At 44.8% G+C, this 17,278-nt stretch overlaps 1 protein-coding gene across 1 annotated transcript in view; it reads left to right on the top strand.

The window, feature by feature from the left end:
• COL9A2 (collagen type IX alpha 2 chain) overlaps positions 1-3,612 on the top strand; it is a 40,267-nt gene extending 36,655 nt beyond the window's left edge. The window contains exons 31-32 of the mRNA XM_030217461.1: positions 20-97; positions 2,898-3,612. Coding sequence (XP_030073321.1) covers positions 20-97; positions 2,898-3,097 — 278 coding nt within the window. The 3' untranslated portion in view covers positions 3,098-3,612. The remainder of the gene's footprint in view (positions 1-19; positions 98-2,897) is intronic.
• Positions 3,613-17,278: the final 13,666 nt, after the last annotated feature.

Here is a 17,278-nt window from a genome sequence, read left to right as displayed (position 1 = left end):
GGCTTGTTTTCCATTACAGGTAAAGGAGGACAGAAAGGTGAGCATGGAGAGCCAGGACGCGGACACCAGGGAATGCCAGGACCGCCGGGGATCCTGGGTAAGTGTATTCAACCAGCTCCAGACCAAGCACCCTTCTCCTGCACCGCTAACTCCAGACTCCGTTCCTTTTATCTTGCTGCACCATATGCCTGGAATAGACTTCCTGAGCCGGTACGTCAAGCTCCATCTCTGGCTGTCTTCAAATCTAAGCTAAAAGCCCACCTTTTTGATGCTGCTTTTAACTCCTAACCCTTGTTCACTTGTTCAGAACCCTTATTTTATCATCCTCACTTTAATATTCCCTTATCTCTTGTTTGTCCTGTTTGTCTGTCCTAATTAGATTGTAAGCTCTGTGGAGCAGGGACTGTCTCTTCATGTTCAAGTGTACAGCGCTGTGTACGTCTAGTAGTGCTATAGAAATGGTAAGTAGTAGTAGTAGTATATGTTACTGGATCCCAGTATTGCAGTCAGCACTTCTGAGTTTTGCTCAAGACTTCTTAAAATTACCCCAATCTCATGGAACCACATCAGCGAAGCACAATCTACAGCCAGTCCTAGACGGTTGTGGAAGGGTTTGTTGTCACAGTACTGGTGGGCTCCAGCGAAACCAAAGCAGGTGAGAAAACAATGAGAAGAGGATATGAAGGCCCACCTTTCAGACTATTTTGTCAATAGAATATTAAATATGGAATTGTTAGCTATAAGTACATAAGTACATAAGTACATAAGTAGTGCCATACTGGGAAAGACCAAAGGTCCATCTAGCCCAGCATCCTGTCACCGACAGTGGCCAATCCAGGTCAAGGGCACCTGGCACGCTCCCCAAACGTAAAAACATTCCAGACAAGTTATACCTAAAAATGAGGAATTTTTCCAAGTCCATTTAATAGCGGTCTATGGACTTGTCCTTTAGGAATCTATCTAACCCCTTTTTAAACTCCGTCAAGCTAACCGCCCGTACCACGTTCTCCGGCAACGAATTCCAGAGTCTAATTACACGTTGGGTGAAGAAAACTTTTCTCCGATTCGTTTTAAATTTACCACACTGTAGCTTCAACTCATGCCCTCTAGTCCTATTATTTTTGGATAGCGTGAGCAGTCGCTTCACATCCACCCGATCCATTCCACTCATTATTTTATACACTTCTATCATATCTCCCCTCAGCCGTCTCTTCTCCAAGCTGAAAAGCCCTAGCCTTCTCAGCCGTGATGCTTTGGATGACGGGAGATGCCTCACTCCATGTAAACCAAGCCTCTTTCGTACATCAGATCCCTCATTTCCTCCCGTCTAATTCAGTATTACCCACACCCCCCATCCTGATCCACTCCACACATGGAATGCTCATCCCGCTAAGGAATGGAAGTGTGGTAGACCCGGAATGATACGTTTCTTTCCTATTACTAGAAGTCTGGTTTAAGTTGAATTAAGTGCAACTTACATGAAAGAATTATCTAATAGTAAAGAATAACGGGAGGTTTTTCAGCCTGTGATGACTGAATGGGGCTCCCTAAGGTTGATTAACTGATTCACAAAGGAGTACCTTATTATTTTTTGAGGCTTTTCCTCCTTTTCGGATCAGACATCACCACATCAAGAACCAATAAAGTAGAGATCAGTTTGAGTTGATGCGTATGCAAATGTCTCAGTAGGGATAGCCTGAAAACCCAACTGGCTTGTGGTCCTCCAGGACAGATTTGAGAACCATTGGCCTAGAGTTTGGCAGCTAAGATTTAATGCTAATAAAATGTAGGTTCATGCATTTGGGCTACAAAGAACCCGAGAGAACAGTAGAGTATAGGGGGTGAAGAAATTTTGTGTACAAAAGAAGAGAGGCCTTGGATGTGATCTTAAGGTGGTCAAACAGGTAGAAAACGTGATGGCAAAAGCTAGAAGGATGCTTGGGTGCATAGGGAGAGGAAAGGCCAGTAGGAAAAAGAAGGTGATGATGCCCCTGTCTAAGACTCTGGTGAGACCTCATTTATGTACAATTCTGGAGACCGACACCTGGATGGAGTCGGTCCAGTGGTCTTTGTCATAAAGTGTATGGGGACAAACTTAAAGATCTCAGTCTGTATACTTTGGAAGAAAAGTGGGAGAGGGGAGATATGATAGCGACGTTTAAATACCTATGTGGCATAAATGCACAAGAGATGCAACTAAAAGGAAGCTCTGGAACGAGGGAGCATAGGATGAAGGTGAAAGGGGACAGACCCAGGAGTAACCCAAGGAAATACTTCTTCACAGAAAGGGTGGTGAATTCATGGAGCAGCCTCCCAGTGGGGGTGGTGGAGACAGGGTCGTTGAAAGACAAAGCTGGGCCTGGGGCAATCTTCAGGGCCCCGCCACCGCCCCCCCCCACCACCGTTGATTCTCCCCCACTGCTCTCTCGGCCCTCCCCCTCCCACAGCAGTGAACGAGAGAGAGAGCATGCTCTGCCATCTACAGGTCCTTCTTCCAGCTGCGTCCTGCCTCCTGTGAAGTAACTTCCTGTTTCCGCATAGGCAGGACGCGGCAGGAAGAAGGACCTGTGGCTGGCAGAAAAGTCTCTTATGATCGCTGGTGCTGGGCCCTCCTTGGAGGCAGGGTCCAGAGAATCTTGCCCCTCCCCCTCTTGGCAGCCCTGGGTGGAGACGAAAATTGTAGATGGCATTGATGGGCAGACAGGATAGGCCTTAGGGTCTTTATCTGCGTTTCTATGTCTCTGTGTTGAATTCAGTATCTCGCACGGCCCCCATCCTGGTTCACTCCACACACAGAACTTGGGTTTCATGCCGCCAAACCATGTATGCCCACACATCCTGTCATAGTTCATTATATGGATCTGCAGTTAACGGTCAGTATTTTTTTTTCTTTTCAGGCCTCCGTGGCATTCCTGGTCAAGCTATTGATGGTAAAGATGGTGAACATGGTCCTCCAGGAGCCCCGGGGGAACCTGGTCGCTCAGGGCTGCCTGGTCCCGCCGGCCTCCCCGGATTCTGTGAGGCAACCGTGTGTTTGGGAGCCTCCGCCTATGCAACTGCGTCCCTGACGGAATCTGGGTTTGCAAAGGGACCCTGAACCGTTACAGAGGTTATTTAAAGAACTTAACAAGAAATAAATACAAAGAAAACGGAAAACACCAAAATTTGCCGGTGATCCAGAAAGGACAAAACTGGGCAGGAAAAACAGTGGAAAGCAATGAGGATGAAGGACTTCCCATCTCCCACTGCCACCGGGGAACGCATGGATATGCCGAGTGCTGCCCGACAGAGCCCGGCCTGGGGAAGCTGGAGCTGTGCCGACGTCACGCTTTGGACTGTGAGAAGGTGATGGACTGGGAGGGGTGGCTTCCCAACATTCGATGGTTTTTAAACCAGATATGTTGGGGTCCAGTTCTCTTTCTTCTCTTATCTAAAATAAGTTCTATTTTTTTCTCTAGCCCCCTCCTCCTTTGATAAATTGCCTTTCCTTTAGTTGGTTTTTTTTGGTATTTAAGATTCAAGTCCAAATGGTGTAAATCTTGTAAATGTTTTATTTTATAAAGAAAGAAAACAATATAGTCGTCACATACACTTTTTAGAAAATATTCAATAAAAATTCCGCACTGGAACGAAAGGCTTTTATTGAGTCTTGTAAATATCTTGTATGGAGGAGGGAGGGGGAGGGGAATCTCGCGTCAGTCCATATGCAACATTGTGGCCCCATGTGAAAGGGACGAGGCCCTACTGTGGAAATAGTTTGAGATTTGGTTGCTGGCTGCTTTAGGCTTCAAAATGACCCAAGTTCCTTCAAGTCGAAGATCATTAATATTTGGTGGCTGGTCTGGGACTTGTGAGCCATAACTTGGTCTACGTCTGCTTTCATGGGGCGGGAAGGGAACCCACGTGACCAGTACAAATGGGAAGTTGTACCCCGATAGCTGTGGCAGCAGAGAAGCCAAGGCCCCAGAGAATTAGTGCCTCCAGCTCAGACGTTAGAGCACTGCTTTTGCAATAAAATCACTCTAAAAGATTTTTAAAACTGGACAGTATTGCGTTGACACCACGGTTGGTCACAGAACCATTTCTCCTTCTACCACTAGGTGGCACTGTGTACTTTCCAAAGATCCAGAACAAGACTTTATTAATCTCAGCTTTTCACTCACAAAATCAATTTCTCCTCCCGTGCAAACCTTTTTCAATGTAGTTTTGTCAGTACTGTGGCGTAACTCCTGCCATCCATTACCAGCCCTTTCACAGTCACTTTTCTGGCCCGTTTCACTCAGCCCTGGGCACAGAAATCTGATTTGTTCAGGATAACTGACTGTGATCTGGAACAGTGCTGTATTATTACCTTTGCCGTAGTGGGATGGAAGGCCAATTCCATAGAATGTAATCCTAAAATTAGAGCTGATTCACTGCTGTTAGAGCCAGCCTGGACTGCCTGTACCCCTCTGTCACCTGGCATAAGCCTGACACTTCTCTCTCCTTTAGTCTCCCTCTCTCTCTCCCTGTCTAGCCTGGCATTATTACCCAGTCCCCCGCCAGTCTAGCACTGCCCTCCCCATCCTTATACCAATGCGATCTTTGGCAGTGCTGCTTCAGTTAGCAGCCTGATCCTGTCCTCTGGCACTGCCCTCTCTGGCACCAGGCAGCTCATCTCATGTCTCCGCAGGGCTTTTCATGTCCAAACCCAGGCTCTAGTTGTCCGCCTGCTGCTGGGCCATGTGACTGTAGACTGACCCCCATTCATACTGTTTTTGCAACCAGTCCTACTCTGTTCAGACCCATTGGAAGGGGCAAACTGTACCTTCTCATTTTTCTGTTCCAGCTGAGATAATATGCGTTGTCTTTTTTTTAGGAATCCATTTTGTTTTAAATGCATAGCGTTCTGTAAACTTTAAAAGGTATCTTGCCTTTATTTTCAGGATTTGTGTGGGGTTTGGAATAAAAGGGTCGGGCACTTTATGGATGGATCCTCCCTCTTCCATGAGAGGATGCTTCAAGATGTGCAGACAGCAAGAAATACTGATCATCTTAAGGGACTCACCTTTGAATTTTATCTGAGGAATTAGCACTGAGCTGCCAGGATAACCTTGGAAGAGACACTAGGTCCTTCAGCCTTAAACAGCTTATTCATTGTAAGTTCTATCCATCTGTGATTCTCAACCCAGTCTCGGATCCTGCCTAGTCAATCTGAATATCCACAATATTCATGAGATAGTGCATGCAAATATATTTCCAGTCTGTGCAAATCTCTGTCGTACATTAATTCTGAACAGGGAAGTCCTAGGGAATAGGATGGAAACAGAGCTTGCTTTTGGGTGGGTGAGAGACATGAATGGGAGCAGCCACCCTGTGCCCCACGCTTTGGGGGAGGGTGTTCAGTTTTGCCAATATAGCCCCATTCCTGCTCCTAAGCATTTCTTGTAGCTTGAAGGCCGAGCCATCCATGCATGTCAACTTTCTAGGGCCTTAATGTCAGTCCTGGGTAAGAATCCCTGCTTTGCATGATCACCGGTGAGAGAGACAGAGAGATTTTGGATTTAGCTCCTGCAGCTCAAGGCAGGGCTATCTTAGATTGAGAGAACCGAGAAACGCATCTGAACCATTAGTTAGAATTCTGCAAAACACATTAGGAGAGTTAGACATAATGTGAGTGAGGTACAAAACGTAGATTACCATCCCACCAGGACAGAGAAAGTACCTTAACCTTCCCAAAGCCCCAGCCTATCAGGTTTTCAGGATAAGCATGAGGTACATGTCATATCTTGGGTCTCCCATAATTACTCCCAAAGACCATGCTGGGTGTGGTAGACCCCAGGCCTGCTCTAGAGGTCCTGGGTAATGATTGAACTTAGAAAAGAAAACAAAGATGCAATGATCTGAAGAAATAAGTACAGAAAGAACATTTTGGATGTCAAGTCTGCTTCTTCAAACCTTTTTCTGCCATTCTCGTACCCATGAATATTTGGCTTTCAGTAGCCTTGTACTTAATTTCCTTGATCTGAATAATCTATAGGTTTACTAGTTTGGGGTATCTAGAGATACTGCTTTATTATCAGATGGTGTTGCTCTAAGAACATAAGAGTAGCCATACTGGGTCAGACCAATGGTCCATCTATCCCAGAATCCCAAAGACTAGCAAGATTCTTGAACCCCAATCAGTAACAACATTCCATGAACCTCAAAGAGTAGCAAAAACATTCCATGCTACCAATCGCAGGGCGAGCACTTGCTTCCCCATGTCTGTCTCAATAACAGACCATGGACTTTTCCTCCAGGAACTTGTCCAAGCCTTTTTTTAAACCCAGATACACTAACCACTGTTACTACATCCGCCGGCAAAGAGGTCCAGATCTTAACTATTCGTCGAGTGAAAAAATGTTTCCTCCTATTTGTATTAAAAGTACTTCCGTGTAACTTCCTTGAGTGTCCCCTGGTCTTTGTGTACTTTTTGAAAGAGTGAAAAATCGATTCACTTCTACCTGTTCTACACCACTCAGGATTTTATAGAGCTCAATCATATCCCCCTCAGCTGTCTGTTATCATCTGCATGGTGTGAGAAGGAAGAGGCTGTCCTACCCTGGTTAGGCCCCTAGAGGGCGCTGTTCCCCTAAAATGTCCAGGGAGAAGGGCTGGGTGAGTCACTAAAGGGAGCCAGTAAGGGGATGTATAGCAGGAGGTCGCTAGGACCGAGGAGAGTCCTGGGGATAGAAACAGGTGCAGCAGGTTATGGGCTGGGTCCTGTTTGGCCATTAACCACTTAATACCCCACCTGAGTGTGAGGGAAGAGGAGAGCTAGCAGCTAAAGAATAGGGCTGGTAGCTGAAGCAGGAGGATCCCCATGAGAAGTACTGGCTGAGCCCTTTGGACTGGTGGTGAACTGTGTGTTACAAAGAAGGACTGAGTTAATACGGCTGGGGTAAGAAGGCCCTAGAGTATCAAGTATAAGAACTGTGTGTTACAAGGAAGGACTGTGTGTCCAGGACTGAGTTAGTACTGAGCCCAGATGCCTGTGTGGGAGGGCTCAGGGGGAAGAAATCTGTTGGGTATTGAGCTGTGCAAGAAGAAATGTTTAAGCTGGAAGATTGCACTGAGTAGGAAGAAATGGTTAAGCTGGAAGAACTGTTTAAGCTTGTGAAAGTGTTTTAAGCTAAAAGAAGTGTGCCCCAGAGGCTGGAAATAAAGATTTGTATGAGAAAAATCCTGTTGATGAGACCTGACTAGGTTTGCCTTTTTGAGAACCAGGTCACCCCGAGTAGAAAGGGGTAGTAGACTAATTTGCATAAAGTCTGCATACTGAGAACCAGCTCACCCTGAGTGAAAGAGGGACCTGGAATCCTGAGGTGGGAGCTTCATCTTCACAATAGCCTCATCATTTTCACAATGGATGACCTGAATTAAATGGCATTGGAGGATTGTCATTGCTGATCCACACCAGTGGCGTAGCTAAAGGGGGCCTTGGGGGCCTCAGCCCCCCAAATTGGATCCGAAGCCCCTGGTTTGACTGGCATGGGTCTCCAACTATAACCGAGCAAGCACATGATGTAAGAGGAAGCAGGGCAGGCAATGCGCAGAGAACAGCACTGAAGAAAGGCTTCAACTGGTGGGGGTTGGAACCCCTGAAGGCCAAGGAATGTGTAGTTGAGGCGGGGCGGGGGTTGCGGCAGGAAGGCGGGCCAAACTGTGCCCCTCTCACACTTTGGTCTCTGCACGCCCCAAAATTTGAGGTCTGGCTATTTAATTTATTTGTTACATTGTACCCCACTTTTTCCCACCTATTTGCAGGCTCAATGTGGCTTTCATAGTACCATGATGGCGATCGCCAATTCCGGTATGAGAAATACAGAGTGGTATTGCGTTAAAGTTCATGAGTGACGGAGTCAATTAGGTAGTCAAGGAGGGAGAGTTAAGTTTTGTCCAGTTGTGGCTTAGGTTTCGTTGTGTTGCAGGGTTCAGGTGTTTAGGTTGGATCGTTATGGTATGCCTTTTTGAACAGGTTGGTTCTTAGTGATTTTCAGAAGCTTGTTAGGTCGTGCATTGTTCTTATGGCGTTTGGTAATGCATTCCATAGTTGCGTGCTTATGTAGGAGAAACCGGATGGATATGTGGAATTATATTTTAGTCCTTTGCAGCATGGGAAGTGGAGATTTAGGAATGTGCGTGTTGACCTTTTTGTGTTTCTGGTTGGTAAGTCTACGAGGTCTGCCATGTAGACCGGGGCCTCGCCATGAATAATTTTATGAACCAGGGTGCAGATTTTGAACGTAATTCGTTCTTTGATTGGGAGCCAATGCCACACGTTTTGCTGCCTGTGAATTCAGGGGGCTCCTCAATTAACGAATTACCTTCCAAATGCAATCTGGGAACAGAAGATGGTATCTCACAGAGGGCTAACAGCCCACTCCTTTCTGTTCTTCTGACTTTATAGTTTCCCTGGTATTTACTGAGGGACACTGCTTGCATGTGTGACCACTGAGCGCCCTAGAGTGACATTGGGGAGAAGGGCAAGGGAAGCTAACCAGTTTGCACCTGCTACACTTAATTCAGACATTCAGATCTGAGCTGCTTTTGCTTATGGACAGCTTTACATCCGGCAGATGAATCCATGAACTTTGTAAAATCCAGTTATATGCACAGAAAAACAATTAACAAACTAATGGGGTTGTTTACTAAAGCTTAGCTCGAGCTATCTGCAGCAGAGCCCATAGGAATAAAATGGACCCTGCTGCTGATAACTCAAGCTAAGCTTTAGTAAACAGGGGGGGGGGGGTGTAACAAAAAATAAAAAAGATGAGGCCTTTATGCTGCAGTAATTTAATACATTTCTTACACAGCTTTTCTCTAGCCCTGGCCTGAAGAGAATTAGGAGCCCCCCCCCCTCCCGAGGACATTTAACTACTCACCGTTTCAATGCAAGCTCAAAGTTATTTCCTCTCCTAAGTTAACTTAAAATCTAAATATGGTTTATGGCAACAGAGTGTGAAATGACTTGCCCCGGGGTCAGAAAGCGGGAGAGGTGGGATTTGAACCTTGCCATCTGCCCCTCCTGTGCCTGACTCTCACCACTGGTAAGAGAGAGAAAGAGTCCAAGACTTTTCAGTCACTTTTGTCAGAGGAGTGGCCTAGTGGTTAGGGTGGTGGACTTTGGTCCTGGGGAACTGAGGAACTGAGCTCAATTCCCACTTCAGGCACAGGCAGCTCCTTGTGACTCTGGGCAAGTCACTTAACCCTCCATTGCCCCATGTAAGCCACATTGAGCCTGCCATGAGTGGGAAAGTGACGGTACAAATGTAACAAAAATAAAATAGATACTATTGGAGATTCTACATGGAATGTTGCTACTATTGGAGATTCTACATGGAATGTTGCTACTATTTGAGATTCTGTTGCTACTATTGGAGATTCTACATGGAATGTTGCTACTATTGGAGATTCTACATGGAATGTTGCTATTCCACTAGCAACATTCCATGTAGAAGGCTGCACAGGCTTCTGTTTCTGTGAGTCTGACGTCCTGCACGTACCACATTGGTGATCTGCAAGGGCCGACTTCTACATGGAATGTTGCTAGTGGAATAGCAACATTCCATGTAGAATCTCAAATAGTAGCAACAGTGGAGGAGTGGCCTAGTGGTTAGGGTGGTGGACTTTGGTCTTGAGGAACTGAGTTCGATTCCCACTTCAGGCACAGGCAGCTCCTTGTGACTCTGGGCAAGTCACTTAACCCTCCATTGCCCCACGTAAGCCGCATTGAGCCTGCCATGAGTGGGAAAGTGCGGGGTACAAATGTAATAAAAAAAGCTGAACTCTATTATTAATAAGAAATCAAAAGCGTGTTCTCAGCTGAGTGGGTACTAGACCCTCTTTTTCCCTCCCTCTCTAGGGGGTCTATGTTGCAGTGTGTGTCAGTGGGAGAGGGGCGTGTGGGGGTTTAGACATCTGGAGGGAGAGGAATGCGTATGGTGTGGGCGGGGGAGGGAGCAAGGGATGCATACGATCGGTTTAATCGGAAACTAACTAATTCAGAAAGCGTTTCCCATACACATATATCAGGCAGCATTTGGTTCCCCTGGAGGAGGGGCGAAAGAGCTAATCACAGCCTGCTCCCTCTGCCCACATGATTAACCTCACATTACAAGCTTAAACAGAGGGCTCCAGCGAGGGGGAATTAATGGCTGAGAACTAACACAATTATCGGAGAAATCATAAAACTTTATTTTTTCCCTTAATCTAGAGTAATGATACTGCATTGCACTCTCCTTCCTGTCACTGCTGGCCTTTCTGGAAAGCTGAGCTTTTTATTTTAAAACACAGGAAGTCTTACAAACATGGAACGTTGAAGTATGATGTTGCTTATTATTATGTGTTGAATACAAGGCCATATATCTGATTGTAGATATAGTTATTACGAACATCACCTATCTGCCCCTACATAACAGGTGACCTTGCACCACAGCCAGTGGCTACTTCAGAGGGATGAATAGCTTAATAGAGAAAGCAGTGGGTTGAGAATCAGGGAAGCCACATTCGAATCCTCCTAATGCTCATTGAGACCTTGGGCAAGTTAGAAAACCCTCCATTACCTCAGGTACAAACCTAGAATGTAAGCCCACCTGGAAAACACCTCCTATAGCTGAGAATAACTTACATTGAGCTATTCCTGAAAAGGTGGGCAGTAAATCCAAAAATCCCCCCCCCCCCCCCACTCCTGTTTTAGCTCGTATGTGATCTGTTCCAAGACAGCAGTTACTGCCACCTGGTTTCACCAGAATTCTGAGTACAGTCTTCCGATTATCCATCTCCCCTGCAATACATTTGTCCTATTTCCTTCATTTGGGAGATGGAGCAGATGAAAGACCCTTGCTGTTCCTGCCTGTCTTAAGGCTCATTCTAGGTGGGTTTGCTGCTGGACCCCTCCAGATGTCTCTAACCTGCAGTTCTACCAGGAGTGGGGGAGCAGCAGGCTGAGAACCAGGGATGATTGAGTTCAAATCCTATTTCTGCCCCTTGCGATATTGGGTAAAGTCCCTTCACCCTCCATTGTCTCATGTTTCCAGCGTTTACAGGTTAAGAACGTCAACATGTATATGCTGGAAGAGAGGCGAGCAAGAGGGGATATGATAGAGACATTTAAATACCTCAGTGGCGTTAATGTACAGGAGGTGAACCTTTTTCAAATGAAGGAAAACTCAGGAACAAGGGGGCATAGGATGAAGTTAAGAGGAACTAGACTCAGGAGGAATCTAAGAAAATACTCTTTCATGGAAAGGGTGGTGGATGCATGGAATGGCCTCCTGGTGGGAGTCTTGGAGACGAGAAACTGTGTCCGAATTTAAGAAAGCCTGGGGCAGGCATGTGGGATCCCTTAGGAAAGGAAGAGTTAGTGGTTACTGAGGATGGGCAGACTGGGACTGGAACAACAAGTGAGGTGATTAAATGACACAAAACTATTCAAAGTTGTCAAAACACATGCGGATTATGAAAAATTGCAGGAAGACCTTAGCAAACTAGAAGACTGGACATCCAAATGGCAGATTAAATTTAATGTGGACAAATGAAAAGTGATGCACATTGGGAAGAATAATCCGAATCATAGTTACCTGATGCTAGGGTCCACCTTAGGAGTCAGCACTCAAGAAAAGACCTAGGTGTCATTGTAGACAACATGCTGAAATCTTTTGCCCAGTGTGCAGCGGTGGCCAAAAAAGCAAATAGGATGCTAGGAATTATTAGGAGAGGGATGCAAAATAAGACCAAGAATATTATAATGCCTCTGTATCGCTCCACGGTGCAACCTCACCTTGAGTATTATGTTCACTTTGATCCAATCCTGTAGATTTATTTATTTATGGTTCATTTGTATCCCACATTTTCCCACACATGCAGGCACAATGTGGCTTACAGAAAATTAGGAAAAATTACAAATTGCGAAGATACAGAGAAAGTGAACAAAGGATATACAGGGGGAGCATTAACTAACAGTGGGAAACTAGGCAAGATGGGGAATGTATTGGGGAATATTAATCAGCAGATCATACTGCTATGCTGATGATATTCAAATTGTCTGTACCCTTTTTTCTGATTCTATAGATTCAACTCTTGTTTGAATCAAGTTTCTACCTGGCTACAAGAACATAAGTTTTTTTTTCTCATTGTGTCTAAATGTGAATCTATTCACTTTCCCAATCGTTACTGTCCATCTCTGCCTATAATTCAAGGACATACGTTACAATGTTCAGCTACAATTAGGATATTAGGGGTTATTTTTGACCAGAAATTAACATTCAGATTTCACACTGACAAGGTCTTACAATGTTTTTTTCTTTAGCTTACAACGTATCCGTTCAGTTAAACGAAATCTGCCTCATCGTGTGTACGTGTGCTTCTATTATCATTAGTTATTTCACACTTACATAGTAACATAGTAGATGACGGCAGAAAAAGACCTGCACTGTCCATCCAGTCTGCCCAACAAGATAAACTCATATGTGTATACCTTACCTTGATTTGTACCTGCCTTTTTCAGGGCACAGACCGTACAAGTCTGCCTAGCAGTATTTCCCGCCTCCCATCACTGGCTCTGGCACAGACCGTATAAGTCTGCCCTCCACTATCCTCGCCTCCCAACCACCAACCCCTCTTCCCCCCACCTGCTCCGCCACCCAATTTCAGCTAAGCTTCTGAGGATCCATTCCTTATGCACAGGATTCCTTTATGCATATCACTTGGCCTCTTGTAATTCATTATTTGCTGGTCTTCCATTCTCTTCTCGTAAATGATTACAGCTAATACCATCTACAGCGGTTAAACTCCTTGATCATGTTACAACACTGTCCGTCTATTCACACCTATCTAATCTTTTCACTTCCTACGTTCCAACGCTCACATAACCGTCTTCTCAAGGTCTACTCTTATAACTTCCTTCATCTTCCACATACGTTTAGGCGCCACCCGTGACTGCATTTGCTTAAGCCGCTCCTAAACTTTGGAACACACTGCCTATGGACGTTATATCTGAAGAAGATCAGGAGCAGCTGGTTCAAGAAAGGTGACTAATTGTATATCATTTGTGAAAAAAATGACAGCTGAAGCCAAGACTCTGGATTAAGATTTCAAGAAGGGCAGGCCTCTCATCCTACCTTCCATCAATGTCTGTCTTGCTAGCACTTTGTACAGAAATGTGGGTTGTGCATTGCACTGATTTATTACCAGAGGGGATGGTGGAAGACAGATTTTGCAGGGTTTCAGTTTCAATTATGCTACGAGAATGGAACTGGAGAGACAGTACAGGAGATATGAAGTGAATAATGTCTCCTGCCTTCTGACCTTAATATTTATTTCTACGAGAAACTCAGTTGGTTAGTTTTCTGTTGATGTGAGGCGATGGCTTCTATCAGACCTTCTATCACAGAGAACGCAAAGGCATGCATGTTTTCCGGTTCCTTTCCTTAGCTTGTGTATGCTGCCAAGACTTGTGGCAGTCAGTGTGGGATTGTGTGCCATCCCAGGTTTGGGAATGAAGTCATTGACTGGAGATGCACCTTGCGTCCTTGCAGAGTAGACTATAGAAAGTTACCGCAAGTAGAAAGTGTCACAGTAAATGACTACCTCACATTGCACTAAGCACCCCCAAAATTTTGTTTGGTTTAGTTTCCCATGCTGCTTATGTTTATTTTTTGTTTTATTTGGGTTTTTTGTTTAGGGAGCAATATTTTTAGTAGTGCACAGCCTTTCGGAAAGACTGTCCATCCTTCTCTGATAGCTTGCAATGCACAAAAGTGCACATTATCGAGAAAGAGTGTGCAACCTCTACCCTAATAGTGCACATTCTTTTCCAGTAGTGCACACTCTTCTCTAATTGTGTGTACTCTTTACTATTAGTGCATAATCTTCCCCAATAGTACATTCTCTTTCCTGCGTAATAGTGCACACTCTTCCCCAATAGTGCATGCACATTCTTCCCTAATTGTGAGTATTCTTTCCTAATAGTGCATAATCTTCCCCAGTAGTGTACACTACTTCCCAAGAGTACACACTCTTCCCCAATAGTGCACACTCTTCCCCAATAGTGCATGCACATTCTTCCCTAATTATGAGTATTCTTTACTAATAGTGTATAATCTTCCCCAGTAGTGTATATTACTTTCCAAGAGTACACACTCTTTCACAATAGTGCATGCTCATCCTTAAACGTGTGTAATCTTCCCCTCTAGTTCACTCTCTTCCCTAATAGTGCACATTCTTCCTCAATGATGTGCATTATTCTCTAATAATGCACACTCTTCCCTAATAGTGCACATAAATAGTGCACTTTCTTCCCTAATAATGCACATTCTTCCTCAGTAGTGTGCACTGTTCTCTAACGGTGCACACTCTTTCCTAATAATGCATACTCTTCCCTAATTGTGCATTCTTCTCTAATAATGCATATTCTTCCCCTCTAGTTCACTCTCTTCTTTAATAGTGCACACTCTTCCCCAATTGTGTGCATTCTAGATTGTGAAGTTTTTGTTATTATCCACTTAATTAAGAAGCAGGTTATAAATGAGAAATAAATAAAATAATAGTGTGCACTCTTTCCTACCAGTGAGCACTTTTTCTGAAGAGCTCACCCTATTCATGACACAGGAAAATCCTCAACAATTTTCCCTCTCCTTTTGGACGAACATTGGCAAACGTCATTGATGGTTCCTGTCCTGCTTCAGACGAATGCACATCCCTTACACTGTCTCAGATAAGAGGCCAAAGATTTCCAGGGTTCATTTTCTCCACCGGCCCTGAAAAACTGATGTTTGTTACCCAGTATTTGAAGGGCTGGTTCTGACATCTTCTCCCCAAATACAGTTATGCGTTATGTCCTTGGGATACTTATCTTATTCTAGGCTCTTACACCCTTCTGTCTTTTTAATGTTAGTACTGGTCACTGCCATTTCTAGTTCTCTGTTTGAATAGCAGATTATCAAACAATGAAAATAAATGAATAACTACATTAATGCCACCTCTGTGGATAAATGAGGGACTTTAATTTCTAGTGGTATTTCTTTTAAGGAAAACCAAACAGCTCTGAGACTCGCGTGTGTGTGTAGGATCACAACACTGTGTGGAACACCGCAAGTGTAACACACAGAGCAGTACGAAACACTGAGTATCAAGAGGAGGATTGGCAGCCCAGGTCCTTGGGCTCATTCCCTCTCGTTCAGCAAACTAGAAAGCGATCTCGCTGTCCTATGATAAAGGGGAAAATATGCTGACAAAGGGACTGATTTAATTACCAGAACTTTTCTGATTACAGGCTGCAAACATTGTTATCTTGTAATTATTGCCAAGAACATGCCATTAGTACATGATTAAGTACAGCGACTGGTGGCTGTTGGCTGATTGTTTGAAGCTTTGTGATCTTAATTAGTTTGAAAGAATAAGATGTGACTCGGAGGAAGTGTGCAGCAAAGATATTCCATCTAGATCCATATCACTATCTATCTGATGCTCTGGAAAGATATTCCATCTACATTCATATCTCTAGCTGATACTCTGGGAAGATAAGAACATAAGAATAGCCTTACTGGGTCAGACCAATGGTCAATCTAGCCCAGTATCCTGCTTCCAACTGTGGCCAACCAGGTCACAAGTACCTGGCAGAAACCTCAAAGAGTAACAACATTCCATATAGAACCCCGAAGAGTAGCAACATTCCACACAGAATCTCAAAGAGTAATACTTCATATAGAACCCCAAAGAGCAACAACATTCCATATAGAACCTCAAAGAGCAATAATATTCTATACAGAATCTCAAAGAGTAGCAAACTTCCACACAGAATCTCAAAGAGTAACATTCCATATAGAATCTCAAAGAGTAGCAACATTCCATATAGAATCTCAAAGAGCAGCAACATTCCATGCTACCAATCCCAGGGCAAGCAGTGGCTTACCCCTTGTCCATCTCAATAACAAACTATGGACTTTTCCTCCAGGAACTTGTCCAAACCTTGTCTCTATCTGATGCAGCACAGTGAAAAGATAGATGAAACACAAAAAGAAATAATAAACCATAAAAATGGACAAGGAAAGGAAAAAGTGGAAAAGGTTCAAAAATAATTTTAAATAATGTGTGTGTGTGTATATATATATATATATATATATAAGGGCCAGACTAGAAAAAAGATAAAGGGGATCTTTTACTAAGTCTGAAAATTCTCGGAGTAACAATTGACCGTAACCTCTCACTAGAGACCCAAGCAAAATCCACCATAAAGAAAATGTTTTTCTCAATGTGGAAACTCAAACGCGTGAAACCATTCTTCCCGATGGAAATATTTCGAAACCTGATACAAAGAATGGTACTAAGCCATACAGACTACTGTAATGGAATCTATGCGGGATGCAAAGATCAAATCATAAAAAAAACTTTAAACCGCCCAAAACACAGCAGCCACGCTTATATTTGGAAAAACGCGTTTTGACAGCGCCAAACCACTCAGAGAAAAACTGCATTGGCTACCAATCAAAGAATGAATCACGTTCAAAATCTGCACGACTGTTCATAAAATTATTTACGGCGAGGCACCAGGATACATGACAGACCTCATCGACCCGCCAACCAGAAACACCACAAAATCTGCACGATCATACCTAAACCTCCACTACCCAAGCAGCAAAGGACTCAAATACAAATCCACCTATGCATCCAGCTTTTCCTACTTAAGTGCACAACTATGGAACGCACTGCCAAAAATAGCAAAAACTATGCCAGACCACCTTAATTTCCGGAAAGCACTAAAAACGGTCCTGTTCAAAAGAGCATACCCCACCGACCCAACATAAAAATACATGGTCACAGTGGCGTAGGAAGGGAGGCGGTGGGGCGGTCCGCCCCGGGTGCACGCCGCTGGGGGGGTGTCGGCTCCACTGGTTCCCTGCTCCCTCTGCCCCGGAACAGGTTACTTCCTGTTCCGGGGCAGAGAGAGCAGGAACCAGCGGAGCCGACGCAGCTTCCAGCGACGTGCACTCGGGGGCGGATTGGCCCTCTCGCCTGCCCCTCGCTTCCTAATTCAAGTAAGAATGCGCTCCGGGGGGGGGGGGGGTGGAGGGTGCGCGCCAAAGGGGGGGGCGCCGTGCTGCACCCGGGGGGGGGGGGGGGTGCGCAGCGGCGACCCGCCCTGGGTGTCAGCCGCCCTCGCTACGGCACTGCATGGACACCTGCGACACAATGCAACCAAAGAACATAAAGGACATTACCTGACTCTTCCTCCCCCCCCAAGTTCCCCGAACTACAC

This window comes from Microcaecilia unicolor, chromosome 11 (genome assembly GCF_901765095.1).
Source record: "Microcaecilia unicolor chromosome 11, aMicUni1.1, whole genome shotgun sequence".
Lineage (NCBI taxonomy): Eukaryota > Metazoa > Chordata > Amphibia > Gymnophiona > Siphonopidae > Microcaecilia > Microcaecilia unicolor.
Note: the sequence above shows the minus strand (reverse complement) of the source record. Positions and strands in the feature narration are given on the sequence as shown.